Source organism: Zalophus californianus, chromosome 17, assembly GCF_009762305.2.
Source record: "Zalophus californianus isolate mZalCal1 chromosome 17, mZalCal1.pri.v2, whole genome shotgun sequence".
Lineage (NCBI taxonomy): Eukaryota > Metazoa > Chordata > Mammalia > Carnivora > Otariidae > Zalophus > Zalophus californianus.
The window spans coordinates 59840869-59855945 of record NC_045611.1 but is presented as its reverse complement, the minus strand read 5'-3'; the positions used below and the strand labels follow the sequence as shown (position 1 = coordinate 59855945).

The 15077-nt window shown below is 54.4% G+C and overlaps 2 protein-coding genes across 2 annotated transcripts; one reads left to right on the top strand and one right to left on the bottom strand.

The window, feature by feature from the left end:
- Window positions 1–254: 254 nt before the first annotated feature.
- ZSCAN18 (zinc finger and SCAN domain containing 18) lies at window positions 255–14529 on the top strand. The gene is made up of 7 exons (XM_027619705.2): window positions 255–1881; window positions 7027–7548; window positions 8198–8260; window positions 9359–9450; window positions 10612–10711; window positions 11400–11492; window positions 12710–14529. The coding sequence occupies exons 2-7, from the start codon at window positions 7155–7157 to the stop codon at window positions 13474–13476; spliced, it is 1509 nt and encodes a 502-aa protein (XP_027475506.1). The 5' UTR covers window positions 255–1881; window positions 7027–7154; the 3' UTR covers window positions 13477–14529.
- On the bottom strand, window positions 1841–2464 carry LOC113936469 (lysine-rich arabinogalactan protein 19-like). The gene is made up of 2 exons (XM_027619726.2): window positions 2155–2464; window positions 1841–1982 (listed from the first exon to the last, which is right to left on the bottom strand). The coding sequence occupies exons 1-2, from the start codon at window positions 2459–2461 to the stop codon at window positions 1909–1911; spliced, it is 381 nt and encodes a 126-aa protein (XP_027475527.1). The 5' UTR covers window positions 2462–2464; the 3' UTR covers window positions 1841–1908.
- Window positions 14530–15077: the final 548 nt, after the last annotated feature.

Here is a 15077-nt window from a genome sequence, read left to right as displayed (position 1 = left end):
ATTTAAGAAGGTTTACACACAAACATTTATACTAATGTTCATCACAGCTTTATTTGTAATAGCAAAATACTGGAAACAACCAAAACGTCCTTTAGTGGGTTTGAGCAAACTGTGGTATATCGAAACCATCGAAGGGTACTTGGCAATAAAAAGGAACAAACTATTTTTTTTTTTAAGATTTTATTTGAGTGAGAAACAGCATGAGAGGAGAGAGGGTCAGAGGGATAAACACGCTTCCCGCTGAGCCGGGAACCCGATGTGGGACTTATCCCAAGACTCCCGGGATCATGACCTGAGCTGAAGGCAGTTGCTTAACCAGTTGAGCCACCCAGGTGCCCCCAAAAGGAACAAATTATTGATACAACTCAAAGGGATTATGTTCAGTGAAAAAAAAGCAAAGGGCCGCCTGTTTTGAGATTCTGTTTATGTGGCATTCTGGAAAGTGCAGAACTGTAGCCATGGAAAATGGATCAGTGGTCCAACCCTCCAGGGTTGAGGGTGAGAGAGAGGAGCATCAGGAAGGAGTCTGTTGTACAGTGGATCTATTCTTTGTTTTGTTTTGGTAGTTATACAAGTTAAGATTCATAGAACTGAATGTCAAAAAATGTGAGTGTTGTATTTAAATAAAATACATAAAATGACCTGTTCACATAAACGTCTTAAAAAATCAGTTTTCACAGGAGTGCCTGGGTGGCTTCGCGGGTTAAGCTTGAACTCTTTGATTTCAGCTCAGGTCATGATCTCAAAATCCTGAGATGGAGGTCCTCAAGGGGTCCCCTCTGGGCCTGCTTATGATTCTCTCTTTCCCTCTTTGTCTGCCCCTCCCCCTCAAAAAAAATCAGTTTGCCCCAAATATCGGTCTTACAAACTGTTATCTAGAAAGTTCTGGAATGGGAAGCCGCGCCCTAGCGCCCGCCCTGTTGGTCCAGTCTAGTGAAGTGATGGCTCCCGCCTTGCGCTTCTGAGCTCACCGCTCAGCGCAGTGGCCTCTGCTCCGTGTCCCTCCGCTTCAGTGGCTCCTGAGCCCCCAGCAAGGCCAGTCTTCCAATCCTACCCGTTCCTGGATATGCAGAACCAACCTCCCCTCTTGGCGAATCGGCGCCCCTGGGCCTCCGTGCGTCTGCGTCTGCGTGTCCCCGCGGCTGTCGCTCAGGCTCTGGGTCTCTCCGTCGGTTCCCACGTGTCTACTTCTCACCGTTTCTGTCTCCCCCTCTGCTGCTGCTTGTGTCACGGCCTCCCGTCTTTGGGTCTCTCTCTCTGCTGCCCCCGCTGCGGGACGACCCACTTCTGCGTGTCCCTGGCCTTGTAGCCGCCTCCGGCTCTCTCCAGGTCTGAGCTGCGCCGTCCCGGGCCCTCCCCTTCTCGATCTTCCTTCCTTTCGCGGCGCTTCTGTGTGTCGGCCTCCCCCGTCGGCCTCCCCCGTCGGCCTCCCCCGGTCTCCTGCGCTCCTCTGTGAACCCCGCCATCCCCGACACCCTGAGACTTTGGTCTCCTTGCCCCTCGCTCTCTCCGTCTTAGGGCATGCAGGGCTCTGGGTTCTCCGCCGTCTCAGCGTCTTCTTGCCTGTCTCTGTCTCTCAGTGCCTCAGTCTCTCCGCGTCTCGGCCTCTCAGGGCGGTATTTTAGTTCCCCTCCACTAGTTTTCCTGCGTTGCCATGGATCGAAAATGACGCAGGCACGCGGGAGGCTAGCTCTGCCTCTGATTGGCTGTCCATTGAGCCGTTGCATTTTTTTTCGCCCCGCCCTCGCCCTGGGGAGCGGCCCGCTGCATTCTGGGAGTCGTAGTCCGCGGCGCAGGTCCAGCGCGCACGCGCAGTTTGACCTGACGCCATCGCGCCGAGCTCCTGGCGGCTGGAACCGGCCTGGGACCACGACGCAAGAGGTAGGTCTGGCCGGCGGCCGGGGGCCGCTACGATGTGCCCTTCCCGAGCGGGTCGTGGCGGTCCCGCGAGTGTGCGCCGCGCAGCTGCATTCGGAGGGGACCTGTGGGGGCAGCGAGCGACCCCGAGTGGGGGAGGGGAGGAGGGGATTCTGCGGTGTGGGGCCGGGAGGGGGAGGGGAGGAGGCTGGGAGGCCCTGGGGTGGGAGTGAGGGGGGTGCGTGGGGCGGGCAGGACGGGGCTGGGAGACCGCAGCTCGCGGGGGGCCTGGCTTACCGCTCTTGGGCGTGGGAACGCGGAGCGCTTGAGGCCCCCCTCTTGCGGCCTGGGGGAGGGAGGGGACTGGACGGCCGAGGGTGTCCCTGGGGGGAGGAGCGGCAGTCTGTGGCGTCCTGCGGGAGCGGGGAGGGAGCGGAGCTGCGCCGAGCGTGCGTTCCGCTGAGCCGGGGCGGTGCGGAGGCGCTCGGGGGTGGGGCCGAGGTGGGGCCTGGATGAGGGCTAGTCTCTGCCGCCCTCGGACCGCCTGCCTCTGCCCAGGCGCCCGGGGGCGCATCGTCTGTTGCGGTGCGAGCAACAGCTGCATTGGGCCGGGAAGCCCAAGAGAAGGGCGAGAGGGGGTCTCCCTTTCCTGCTGCTGGAGGGGCCGGCAAGGGGGAGTGGGGACGACTGAGGGTACTGTTCAGACCTTTTGTTAAAAAAAATGTTCAGAGGGAAAGGTCTTAGAATTGCACGTCTTTTGGCCAGATTCACCTCTTAATATTTTGTACATTTGTACATTTCCCCCTCCTCCCCCTCCCCTTCCTCCCCTCCTCCCCCTCCTCCTCCCCCTCCCCCTCCCCTCCCCCTCCCCCTCCCCCCTCCTTCCCCTCCTCCTCCTCCCCCTCCTCCTCCTCCCCCTCCTCCTCCCCCTCTTCCTTCTCTCCCTCCCCTCCCCCTCCTCCCCCCTCCTCCCCTCCTCCTCCCCCTCCCCCCTCCTCCCCCACTCCTTTCTCCCGTCTTTTGTGTATCTTCGTTGACCCCGGGGAGGCTAAGCTGGACAGCCCCACCATCCTCTCTCCGTACCAGGGTTTGGTCGGTCCCCCATTGCCCCCAGCACCCCAACAATGTGCCGTACCTTTTCTGGTCCAGGGCCGTGTATGTGTTGTTCGTTGGGTCTGTGAATTCTTGACTTTGGAGTTCTGTCCTTGAGGCTTTTGGGAAGCCCAGGCCAGTTGTGCAGGGCATTTTTTAAATTTGGGTCTGGCTGTCCTCGGGAGTGGATCCAGAGTTTGCCCTCTTGGCAGGGACCATAGAAGACGACTGAGCTGTTAAGGATGATCCCTTGATCCACATTTTTTCATTCTAAGGGCACTTTTCCCCCCTTTGTAATGAGTGAGTAATTACTGGTTGAGGCCCAGAGACCAGTGAATGAGATGGGCATATGTGGAGAGGGGGAAGTGGGGCAGGGCAGGCCTGGAGGTAGAGCTGAGGAGTTAGGAGCCAAGCTTGAGCTCTGCTTAGCCCAGTGTGAGAGGGATTTGCCTGCAGGAGGCCCACAGGGTTTGGGGACCTCTCAGCTCACCGGCCCTCCCCCCCACCCCCTCATGGCTTCTTCTGCATCCCAGGAGTTGTCTGGCGGGGTACAGGGGGAGCCTGGGCTCCAGGAAATTTCCATCCCCATCTGAGGCAAATCCCCAGTGGCCCCAAGGTGTGTGTGTGATGGGGGTGGGGGTAGGTAGCTCCTGGTCACTGAGCCAAGAGGAACTTGGGGGAATGGCTTCACTCAAGGAAGCTGAGGACAGGAAAGAGCTCTGGTGGTCCTTGCAGCAGCATGACCAGTTTGTGAGGCCCCGATGAAGGGAGATGAGACCTGTGCACGTACATATTTGCGAGTTCAAGGTAACTTTATGGAGACAGGCTCCGCACAGAACGATCATGCCTGTGGTATGTTAAGAAAATGAAAATTACTTCGTGTGTGACCACACATCTGCCCATATGCCGCGTAGAGCTCCATGGGTCTTGTGCCTGTTGGGATAAATGCGGCTGTGTCGGCTGGGTGGAGCTGGCAGTACTTCTCTTGCCGGCTGAGGCTCTAGATTAGTTAACGGCAGCAACATGGTTAAAAAAGCTAGAGTCTGGCAAGCCAGCCAGCACCCTGTTTTGTAACGCGGACAGCCAGGCCCAGAGCATACAGGTCCTCTGGCTGCTTTAGCCACAAGGCAGTCGAGTAGTCACAACTGAGACTGTCCTGCATTTGCCACTCGTGGCCCAGCAGAGTAAATGCAAGAGTGCATGCATTTCTAATCCTGAGGTAGGGAAGGAAGCGCTTTATAAACAAGTTATGGAACTCAGAAATTTATTTAGGGGAAAAAAAAGCAAATTTGGCAATAAACATTAGAACCTTATAGCCAAAAGAGCGTAAACTGAAAAGAAAGCCACGGGCTGGGACACTGGCAAAAGACCAAGCCAGAGAGACCACTTTAATTACTTAATAGAAAGGGAGCTAGAAAAAAAAATGCCATCGAAAAACAAGCAGCTCACTGACAGAGTGCAAGGAGCAGATTTTGTGGTCTGAGGGTCCCCGGTGCAGAGGTGTGAGGAAGGAGCCCCCTGGTGAGCACCACTATAGTGGGTGGCAGGGGCTGGGTTGCCTCCTATGGGCTGCTGTGGGTCACAGCACATGCCCAGTGGTCCAGGTACCCCACTTCTACTTTTACCTTCCAAATACATCCCCAGCCTGAAACCAGATACACGGATTTGAGGGTAATGGCCGACAAAAATTAGGAATAGCCAGCATGCCTCTCAGTAGAGAACTGGAACCATTTAAAAATAATTTGTGCATGGGTGCCTGGGTGACTCGGTTGAGCATCCAACTCTTGATTTTGGCTCAGGTTGTGATCTCAGGGTCCTAGGATGGAGCCCCGTGTGGGTCCGTGCTCGGGGGAGTGTGCTTGAGATTCTCTCTCCCTCTGCCCCTCCACCCTCTTGTGCTCTTTCTCTCTCTAAAGTAAGTTGACAAGAAAAGTTTATGTAGTCAACAAATACTGAGCCGGGCTCTGCCCAGAGACCTCCTGTGAGTAATCTCTGCTCTCCTGGGGTTTACATTCCAGCGGGGGAGGCAGGTGGAAGGGAGTGAGGAGACGTGGTTGGAGGGAAGGTCTTCAGAGCCCAGACCTGTGTGGGTCCAGAAGAGTGCTGTAGGGAGCAGGGTGGGGTGAGGTAGGGGTGTGCAAGGGAAATGGAGGGGGAAGATGGGGGGTAATGATGGCGTGGCATAGCTGTGTCTTCCTTGACTGAAACGGAACTCTGCGTGGCATGTCTTCCGACCCTAGTCTAGCCTCCGAGAGGGGGGCAGTGGGCCCTGGGGCCTCTGCCAACCTTTTTTTTTTTTTTTGCTCTCTGTTTTTAACAATGATTAACATTTATTATTGAGATATACTTGACATACCAAAGGAGTTCTTCTGCTTAACACGTGCATCTCATTGATTTTTCACATATTTGCAGAGTTGTACAACCAACACCATAGTTGATTTTAGAACAGTTTATCATTCCAGGAAAAAATGCTGGGCCCATTAGCAGTCACTCTGACTCTGACCCCCTCTGCCCTTGGCAGCCCCTGAGCAGTATACTTTCCGTCTCTGTGGATTTGCCTGTTCTGGACACTCCATATAAATGGAATCAGACACCCCCACAGCGCCGACATCCTTGGGCCCCATGCCCCGGTGAAACGTCAGAGCAGATCTTCACTTTCCCTAGAGGTGGTCACTGATGCCTGGTCCTGCATTGCGGTTTTCTCTGTACGAGTGGTATTGCTGAGAAAACATCCTCACCACAGCTGTGATCACACACATTTTCTGGAATTTCTCAGATGGTTTGGAAGAAAACGTTGGTTTCTGTGATTCAGACAAGGAGAGCATTCCCACTGGGTTTGGGTGCAGCTTTTGTCTGGGATGTCTCCCTCCCAGTGGGGTCTGTGGATCTTCTGGTTACACAGGGAGAAGCGCAGACCTAGCAGGTTCTGGGAGGAGCTGGAGTTCACTCAGGGCCCTGTGTGCTCACAGCCAGTGAAAGCATCGGGAGCCTGAAGCCAATAGCTGGAGGCCTGGCCAGCTGTGGCCTGCTGGGTTCTGTCGTTCACCTTGCTCAGTGTTCGCCAACAGTTACAAACGAGATTTCACCTAAACATCCCAAATCTCGCTTCTCTCAGGATCATCAGGATCAGCTGGGGGTGGGGAGAGGGCCGAGCAGGACGTGAACTCCCAGGACCTAAACACCACAGTCTCTTCTCCCCCCACCATTGTACTCTGCTCCTGGCCAAGTTCTTACACCTCCCACCTGGTTCCGTGGGTGGGTCAGGCCAGGTCTGCAGTCCTGTGCCATTTCCAGAAATAGATACTGGTTATTCACTGATCTACAGTCGACCCTTGAACAAGTTGAAGGTTAGGGCGTTGTCAGAAATCTGCATATAACTTTTGACTTCCCAAACACTTAACTACCAGTAGTCTTCTGTTGACTGGAAGCCTTACTGATAATCAGTTGGTTAACACGTTTTGTATATAACACGTTTTAAATACTCTATTTTTACAATAAGAGAAAAAAATGTTACAGTTGTAAAGAAGGATGATTTACAGTATTGTACTGTATTTATAAAAAAAAAAATCAACCTTAAGTGGACCATGTGGTTCAAACCAGTATTCTAGGGTCAACTGTGTTTCAGATTTTTAGTTGTCTTAATAGGAGGAACAGTCATGATACCTGGCCCTTCCATAGGTGAAAGGAAGTCTGGGATACACCCAAATTTGGCATGATATCACATGCTTTGAGTATACATTGTTGGAATGAGTTTTGTAATGTTTTATGATTTTTACATTTTTGAAAGTGAGATCTTGTAACTTTTCTTTTAGCTGTGACTGACTTTTTTTTAAATTCCTGGTAACACCAGTCTTACAAAATGAGTTTCCACCTCCCACTTTTTATGTTAACTTTTGTCTATACAAGTGTGAAACCCTGCTGTTACTTCACAAGCAGATTGCTTGGAAATAATTCTGCATGGACTCTGGGTGTAGTGGGTGGGACTGGTGAGCTCCGGGGACCCTGCTTGTTCTCCTCTGGTATGGACCCCCCTGGCTCTCTTCTCACTGTGGGGGCATCTCTGTCTGTCCTGTGCAGGTCTGGATTCTGGCGGAGGTCCCAGAGCATCCCGCTCTCTCCCTTGCAGCTGCAGTTACGTGAACTCACCCTCCACAACACGTGCCCTGTCCTTGGCTAGTCACATTTCCCAGTGCAGGTTTGGAAAGATGTTGCCTTTGGAGAAGGCATTTGCCACCCCCAGGAGCTCCCTGATTCCCCCAGAACTGCCTATGCTAGGATCAGCAGCTGAGGACCAAGAGGAGGACCCCAAGACTGTCGTCGGGAAGGACCTTGAGTTCTCCCGCCAGCACTTCCGGAACTTCATCTACCAGGAAGCCGCCGGGCCCCACCAGGCCCTGACCCAGCTGTATGAGCTGTGCCGCCAGTGGCTGCGGCCCGAGGCGCACTCCAAGGAGCAGATGCTGGAGCTGCTGGTGCTGGAGCAGTTCCTGAGTGTCCTGCCTGACAAAGTACGGCCCTGGGTGGTGGCACAGCATCCTGAGAGCTGCACGAAGGCAGCCTCTCTGGTGAAGGACCTTACCAAGGCCCTAGAAGAGCCAGGTGAGGCAGCCACCCCAGAGGAGAGCAGACCATAGAAGAAATGGGAACTGGGGTGGTGAGCCCCGGAAGGAGTAAAATTGACAGCATAGAGCCCAAACCAGTCAGTGGCTTACCTGAGAGTTGAGCTCCACCGTGTATAAGAGGCACAGAGGTGAGCAGCCCTGAGCTGGTGGGGGATACAGCCTCGCCACCCTGCCCAGTGGCTTCATCCTCAGAGTTGCCTCATGGGCCAGAAAATCTGCTTGGGTTCCTGCCCTCACGTCTGCCTTCCAGATACAAAAAAGCAGAAGGGAACCAGCCCCTTAAAAACTAAGTAAATGTTCTGGGCATTTGTTTCTACTCCCTCAGTATGGTAAGAAGAGGCGCAGTGGGGCTGGGTGGGCCGAGCCTCTGCCACATCTGAGGGCAGAACCTGAGGGACTGGTGGTGATGGGGGCCTGGAGCCTTGGGCTCAGGGTCAGAAGCCTATGTTCATGCCCACCCCCTGCAGGTTTACTGTGTGATTGTTAGCACATCTCTCAATTTTGGGCTCACTCTCCCCTTGAGTATAAGCCGGGATGCTTTTGAGTCTCCCATGGGCCTCTCCACAGCTTTGAGGAAAGGGGAGTGTTGGGAAGCTTGCTGAGCCTTTGTTGTCTGTTATTACCAGGTGGGCCCGTGAGGGCCAGTGAAGACCTGGAATCCAGCGAGACCCAGGCATCCCCCGACACCTGTGAGTGACCAGCTAGCCCTTGGGCGGGTATGGGCCAAGGTTTGGTTGGGGAGGGTGGGAGGGAGTCGCCATGCAGGTTATCATGGGAGCCAAGGGAGGCCAGGTAACCGAGGTCTCCGAAGTCTGTGCTGACTTCTTTCTGTACGCTCTGGTGAATGTGACAAGTATTTATAATTAAATTTGTTTTCAAAGATTATTACAAGTCATATGTGCTTTACTATTAACAGGGAAAGCCATTGAGATAGAAAAAAGTACTCTGTCCACCCCACATGCCCTCTAAAACTAAACCAAGTGGTGCCCCCTGGCTTGTGTACCTTCATGTGTTTCTGCACATCTCTTCCGTGCACACACGGCTCACCCAGGAGCTTGCTCAGAGGGTTTTGCGGCCATTTTCCCTGGAGGTGATGTATTTGTGCCTGAGCTCATGCTGTTTGCGTGGAGCAACATCTCACCCAGCCAGGCCCCTCCAGGCGGTGGACAGATAGCCAGTGCCAAATCCTTCTGACCTTCATGGCATTTCACAGGATCTGCCCTTCCTTGTCCTGGAGTTGGGATTTACTGCCATTAAGGTTTCTGCCTCTTCGTACAGATGTGCTGTAAAATGTCCTCAGGCTTGTACCTGGTGTGGGAGGTTTTGTTTGTGTAGGTGGGTTCCTCGGGATCACAGGACAAAGGACATTTCTGCGTGGTTTTGTGGAAGTTCCGTAGCACATATGGTGCCTGTGTACAAGGGTGTCCATGTCCCCACATCCGTGCCAGCGCTGTATGTCGTTGCTATTTAAGATTTCCACCAAGCTAATGGGTATGAAAGTGTTCTCTGCTTCGTGGCTTTAGTTCGAAAATCTGGGGCCACTGCTGTAGAAGGCCCCAAAGCTTCTTTTTGCTTTCTTCTTGGTTTGCTCTGCTCTGTCAGTTGAGGACAGTTGTGGGGGTCTCTTGGGACGTGCTGTGACATGGGCCTCCCTTTCTCGCAGTCTGAGAACTCTTCACTCTCTTTCTGGGGCCTATGCAGGGAGGCGGTGGGGTCTCCCTCACTGGTTTGGGCTGCCCAGCTGTGTAAAACCAGTCTCCTCAGCTTTGTCTCCCCTTCTCCCACAGCCTGTCCCACTCTAGACCCTGTGCTTCTGGAGCAGGGGAGCATCGGCGACGAGAAGGCTGAAGAGGCCAAGCCCGCAAAGGTTGAGCCGAAGGTGCGTGGGTTCTGCTTGTCCATAGGGCCTGTTCCCAAGGAGGAGGATCTGTCACCCTAGCTTGTGAGGTTCTCTCCCTCCCTGCATCGTTAACATGCGCCAGCTGCCCCAGGAGGAGCCGGGGTGGGCTGAGGTTCCAGGGCCGGACACCTAGCCTGCTGAATCCCCGGGACACCAAGAGAGGAGCCCGGCCGAGAGCGGGTGGGGGTGAGGCGAGGAAAGTTCTCTCTGGGATCAGAGCGAGGGGCCCGAGTGCTGCCGCCGCCCCCTTGGGAGCCCTGGACAGGCGCCCCCTTTCGGTCGGCTACCCACCAGCTCGGCGTGTGGCAGCTCCCTGGCCCGCGTCCCTCTGGCCGTGACCAAGACACTGTTCCTCTCTCCCGGGGCGCACCATCGCTGCTAGCCACAGCTCCTCTGCCCAGGACACACATCCTGCAGACCTTATGGACCCCGTGGCCTTTGTCACGGTGGCTGCTTTTCCTGAGAGCAGTGAGCGTGGCTGTCCTGGTGCCCTGGGTGCTGGCCCGGGGCCTGTGTGGTGTGCAGGGATGGAGGAGATAGACTTTGGGGCCTTCTGCAGCAGTGGTTCTCCGCCAGGGTGGTTTTGCCCCTCTGGGGGACGTTGGGTGATGCCTGGAGACGGCTTTGGTTGTCAGTACTTCTGTTGGGGAGGAGGTGCTGCTGACATCCAGAGGGAAGAGGTCAGGTAACACCCTGCAGTGCCCGGGACAGGCCCCGCCAAAACAAAGTCCATAGTTCTCGGGCGCCTGGGGGGCTCAGTCGGTTGGGTGTCTGCCTTTGGCTCGGGTCATGATCCTGGGGTCCTGGGATCGAGTCCTGCATTCGGGCTCCCTGCTCGACAGGGAGCCTGCATCTCCCGCTCCTGCTCCCCATGCTTATGTGCATGCTGGTGCGCGCTCTCGCTCTCTCTCTCTCATCAAATAAATAAATAAAATCTTAGGAATAAAAAAAAGAAAGTCCATAGTTCTGAGGCCAAGAGACCCTGCCCTTGCGTTAACCCGGGATCCAGGACCTGCATGGTGGTCGGGGGGATTCCCCCAGGATAGTGCCACCCCCATTGTGCTCACTGGGATTGTGGGACCAAGGGTCCAGCCTTCCTCTGCACGGGAAGCCTCAGCCACGGTGGTGGTGCCGTTTCAGAAGTTGACATTTCCGGAGGTGCCTCTGTACCTGGGCGAGTGGGGCCACCTGGACCCGGCGGAGGAGAACCTGAAGGCCTTCCGGAAACTGCTCTTGTGGGGTGAGACCTGTCCCCACGGCCTCATGCTGTATCCTCCAGCCTCTTCCAAAAGCGGTGGCATAGGGGTTTCCGACTCCCGCATGGGGCTTTGGTTAAGGCCCCACAGTGTTTTAAATGTATTTGACTGTGAACGAGTTTGCCAGGGTCCCCACTTTGGCCCTGCCCTTCTCGATCTACACATTTGAGGCCTGCCAGAGCCTTTCGAGTTTGCAGCCCCTGCTCTAGGACCTGAAGCTTCTGAATGTGGAAAGGCCTCTGGCCCCAGTGTGTTTGTTGACTTTCCCATCCTCCTTGGTGCAGTTATGGAGCCTCTTGGCCTTCATGGGTGCTCCCTCTTGTGAGGACATCTTTGCCCACAATACAGGCCCTACCCAACACAGACTTCTGAGCTGTTTATGCTTGTAGTTTTATGGGCTTTTTCTGACTGCTCTCCCTTGAATTTCCCCACTTCTGTTGGCCTTTCCAGCTCTTCCTCTGTGGACCCTCTTCTTCACCCCTTTCCCAGTGTTCTGGGAGCCCCCAGCTCTCCAGGGCTCCAAGCAGTGCAGCTTTGGCGGGTGTCCCAGGGCAGAGGAAAGGATCAGGGCTGCAGTACCCACCCTGGCCAGCCTGTGGGACTTGAGGTGCATTGGCTGTTTCTAGTCTGGTTTCAGTGTCTCTTTGTTTTCGTTTTTTTGATCCCACTCAGGGTTTCAGCTTGCCCAGCCTGAGGATGCCTGCAGGCTGGAGACAGAGGAACTTCGGTTGGTTGAAACAGAACCACCAGAAGGCAGCTTCTCAGGTGAGAGCTGTGGTCAGGCCCGGGTGGAGGGTGTGTTTTTCTTTCAGAGGCTGATGGAAACTCCTCACAGCTCTGCTTGTCTTGGCAAAGACCTCAGCTTTGACCTCACTGTTCTCCCACCCTGTGTCCCCTACTTTTGCCACCCCACCCCAAATGTCAGAGCAGGAGGTAGGGAAGTCACTTGAATAACAGCAGTGTTGATTGTTACGATCCTGTGGATGGACTGAGATTGGCTGGGCCCCTGTTCTCCCTTTGGTGGCTGCTGGGCTGTGTACCATCCAGAGGCTTGACTAGGCTGGGATGTCCTGGGGGGTTTGACTCAACCAGTGGCAGTTAGTGCTGGCTCTTGATGGGGAGCTCAGCTGCAGCCATCAGCCTGGGCTCTCCACGTTGCCTCTCCAAGTGGCTAGCTTGAGCTTCTTCAAGTGTGGCAGTGAGGTTCATAGAGGGAGCATTCCAGGAGGGTAAGCACCATCATGTGGGTGCTTTGCGGGCCTTTGCTTGCATCATGCATGCTTCATGTCCCATAGACCACAGTAGGTTACATCATCAAGCTAGTGTGCATGGTACACGGGTTGTATGTGTGAGAGTGTGTGTGTGTTTGGGGGGGGTTTCCCAAGGGCCTGAATCCCAGGAGGCATGCTTCATTGGGGGGGCCTCCATTGTAACACGTTAGTTTACCGTACAAGGTCTCATTTGGCTCTTCCTGATGAGGATGTGGGCTCCTCCCAGCTCATGGCTCCCTTGCCAGTGGCTACTCACACACCGTTCAGGACGGCTGCTGCAGCTCACGTCGACAGCTGCAGGAAAGAGGAGACCCCCCCTTCCCCACACCTGATACTTGTACATACATCCCATTGGCCAGAACTCGGTCACATGGCCACTTCAGGGGCAAGACATGCTGGGAGTGACTGTCTTCAGGCAGGCAGTGGTGAGCTCAGGGACTGCAAAGAAGGGAAAACAGATGGGGGACACATGGCAGTCTTCTGAGTGATCTTGTTTGAATCCGTTGCCCCTGGGTTTGTGGAGGGAATTGGCCGATTGTGTGCATGCCAAGCACTCCTCATGTCCTCACCCGCTTCCCCCTTGCTCTGGCTTTCCATCCTGCCCTGTCTCACAGTGGCTGGCCTGTGCCTTTTGTTAGTTTTCCTGCCCACGTGGCAGGTTCCTTCTTAGTGCTGGGAGTTGGGGCTGCTCACGTCATGACCTTGTTCCAGGCGGCAGGAGGTGGCAGGAAGGTAAAGAGAACATGTGTGAGACGCTGATGGAGAGGATCACGAGGGAAATTCTCGTTTGCCCTCTAACGGGTGCTGCCCCAGAAGAGGAAGAGCAGCTGCAGAAAGCTCTGGAGCCTCAGGAGGGGGAACCAAGCCCTGTCACCATAGCCCACAGGCGGTCAGTCATCCGGGAGCCAGCCCAGGACAGGGGCACAGCTGGGGGGAGCCTTACTGTGCCTATAAGGCCAGCCACCCCACACCAAGGCCTTGGAAGAAAGAGGCCCCGCCCAAAGGATGTGGGTGGGCAGGGCCCCGAGTGTGTCTCCAGTGTGAGCAACCACCCATTGTGCCACGTGAGGGAGCCTGATGCAGCTGGCCACAGCGCAGGGTCCCTGGCCAGGCAGGACCTGGATGGCTCTGCGGGAGGCTGCCCTGCTGCCGATGAGCCTGGGCTGTCCCGAGGGAAGCCCTACGCGTGTAGCGAGTGTGGGGAAACCTTTGCGTGGATCTCACATTTCATTGATCATCTCAGAAGCCACAGTGGCAGGAAGGTGTATGCGTGCCAGGGCTGCTGGAAGACCTTCCACTTCAGCCTAGCCCTGGCCGAGCACCAGAAGACCCACGAGAAGGAGAAAATCTACGCGTTGGGCAGGGCCCTGGGACCCCACCCTGCTGTGTGTGGAACCCACGCCAGTGAGAGGCTCAGTGGGCGCACGGGGTGCGTGGCGGGTGACGTTTTCCCTGTGCACTCTGAGGCGCAGAGATGAGCCACTTGCTCGAAGTGTCCCTAGAGGACAACTTCGCCTGCCCAGGATTCCAGACAAATGTGTCTGGCTCCTTTGAAACCCTTGCGTGGCTTCTTGCATTGTCTATGTGGACGTGAGTCTTGTCTGTTTTCTAAATGAGCTCGTGTGGCTAAAGCACTTAGAACCCAGGAAGGGCCCTCGGGAAGCCCTTGTCTCCTTGTAAACACACCCATGCAGATGCCCACACGCAAGCACGAGCTGTCAGGTGTGAAAGAAGATTTCCTCCTCTTCTGTAGCCATTTTAGCACCACCCGCGCATTGGAACGTTGTCATTGTGCAGAGTGTAGAGTTGCCTTAAAGTGTGTGATCGGCTAGCTCTTGCTGAAGTCAGCCTTGTCCCTGTTCCTCCTGTTCAAGCTCCCCAGGGCTTCTGCTCAGGCCGTTGGGTCCTTTCGTAAACACCTGATGTCAGGTTCACTTCTGAATCCTCACTAGCAAACTGTTTTCTAGTTCACGCACGTTGTCCACGTGTGTGGAGTGGCTTAACAAAGATCACAGAAATGCTTGGAGCCTAGTAACACGGTGTTTTCAAACTGTGCATCTCAGCCCATTAGTGAATTGTGAAATCAAATTAGTGGGTGGCCACCAGCATTACAACACAATGAAATTAGAATTAAATAGGTAAAAATTCATCATGTAGTAAAGGCAGATGATGTTTTGTGAAACTTTTCAGCCATATATCTATCTATGAGACCTGGTTGCAGTATAAGATGTATTTCTTACTCAGAGTGTGGAGGGTCATGATCATAGCAGGTTGAAAACACCAGTAGAGGTTGATGAGATGTGTCTGCCTGGGCAAGCGGAACTCCTTGGGCTACATAGGTGATCTTTTTATTTTTGCATTTAATCTCAGATTACAGCATTGTTTCTGTTGCCTGAGCATAAACTTCTAACTGCTTCTTGTAGATAAACTGGTGCCTCTTTCCGTCATGGTGTTTGAGCAGGCAGTCTGTTGTAACGATGCCTAAGTCACATATGCTTAACACAATAAAGGATTTATTTCTCGCATTCACATGACAGTCTTGTGTTTGTTGCTGTTGCTTGTGTGTGGATGGGAGGGGAGCTCTGCTCCATGTAGTGATTTGGGGATCCAGGCTCTGTCCCTGTCGTGGCTGTGTTCTCCACTGGACTCCAGGAGCACATGGGGAAAGCCACACTTGCTCAGCTGGGAGACGACACGTATCACTTCCACTCAAGTATCCTTGGAGAGCCATGATCTCGTGGCCCCAGTCACGTGTGAGGGTCTGGGACTGTCTTTACCCCCAACACCCCCATCTTACGCTGGGTGTGGCTCTGGTAATTTTTTTTTTTTAAACCTGTATTTGCCCTCTGAACTCTTTTTTTCCCAGCCTAACCCATGAGCTTGCCTCTCCTGCCACAGAGGGAACACCTGAGGTGCTCCACTTTCAGCTTCAGGGCCACTGATGGGTCCTAAGTTATCAGAAAGCCTGGCTCTCCATCTGCCCGTTTCCCATCTGAGGTCTCCTTTAGTGCACAGCTAGATTGTGGTGCCTTTTTTATTTATATTTTTAAATTTTTATTTAGAAATAATTTCAAACTTA

What these genes read in the sequence shown, in the direction of transcription:
- LOC113936469 (XM_027619726.2), bottom strand. Translation starts at nt 2,461, where the DNA reads ATGCAGCTGTTGCTCGCACCGCAACAGACGATGCGCCCCCGGGCGCCT. An exon ending in CGTTCCCACGCCCAAGAGCG is followed by an intron (nt 1,983 to 2,154) that starts GTAAGCCAGGCC and finishes CTGCCCCCACAG; the next exon opens with GTCCCCTCCGAATGCAGCTG.
- ZSCAN18 (XM_027619705.2), top strand. Translation starts at nt 7,155, where the DNA reads ATGTTGCCTTTGGAGAAGGCATTTGCCACCCCCAGGAGCTCCCTGATT. An exon ending in CAAGGCCCTAGAAGAGCCAG is followed by an intron (nt 7,549 to 8,197) that starts GTGAGGCAGCCA and finishes TGTTATTACCAG; the next exon opens with GTGGGCCCGTGAGGGCCAGT. An exon ending in CCAGGCATCCCCCGACACCT is followed by an intron (nt 8,261 to 9,358) that starts GTGAGTGACCAG and finishes CTTCTCCCACAG; the next exon opens with CCTGTCCCACTCTAGACCCT.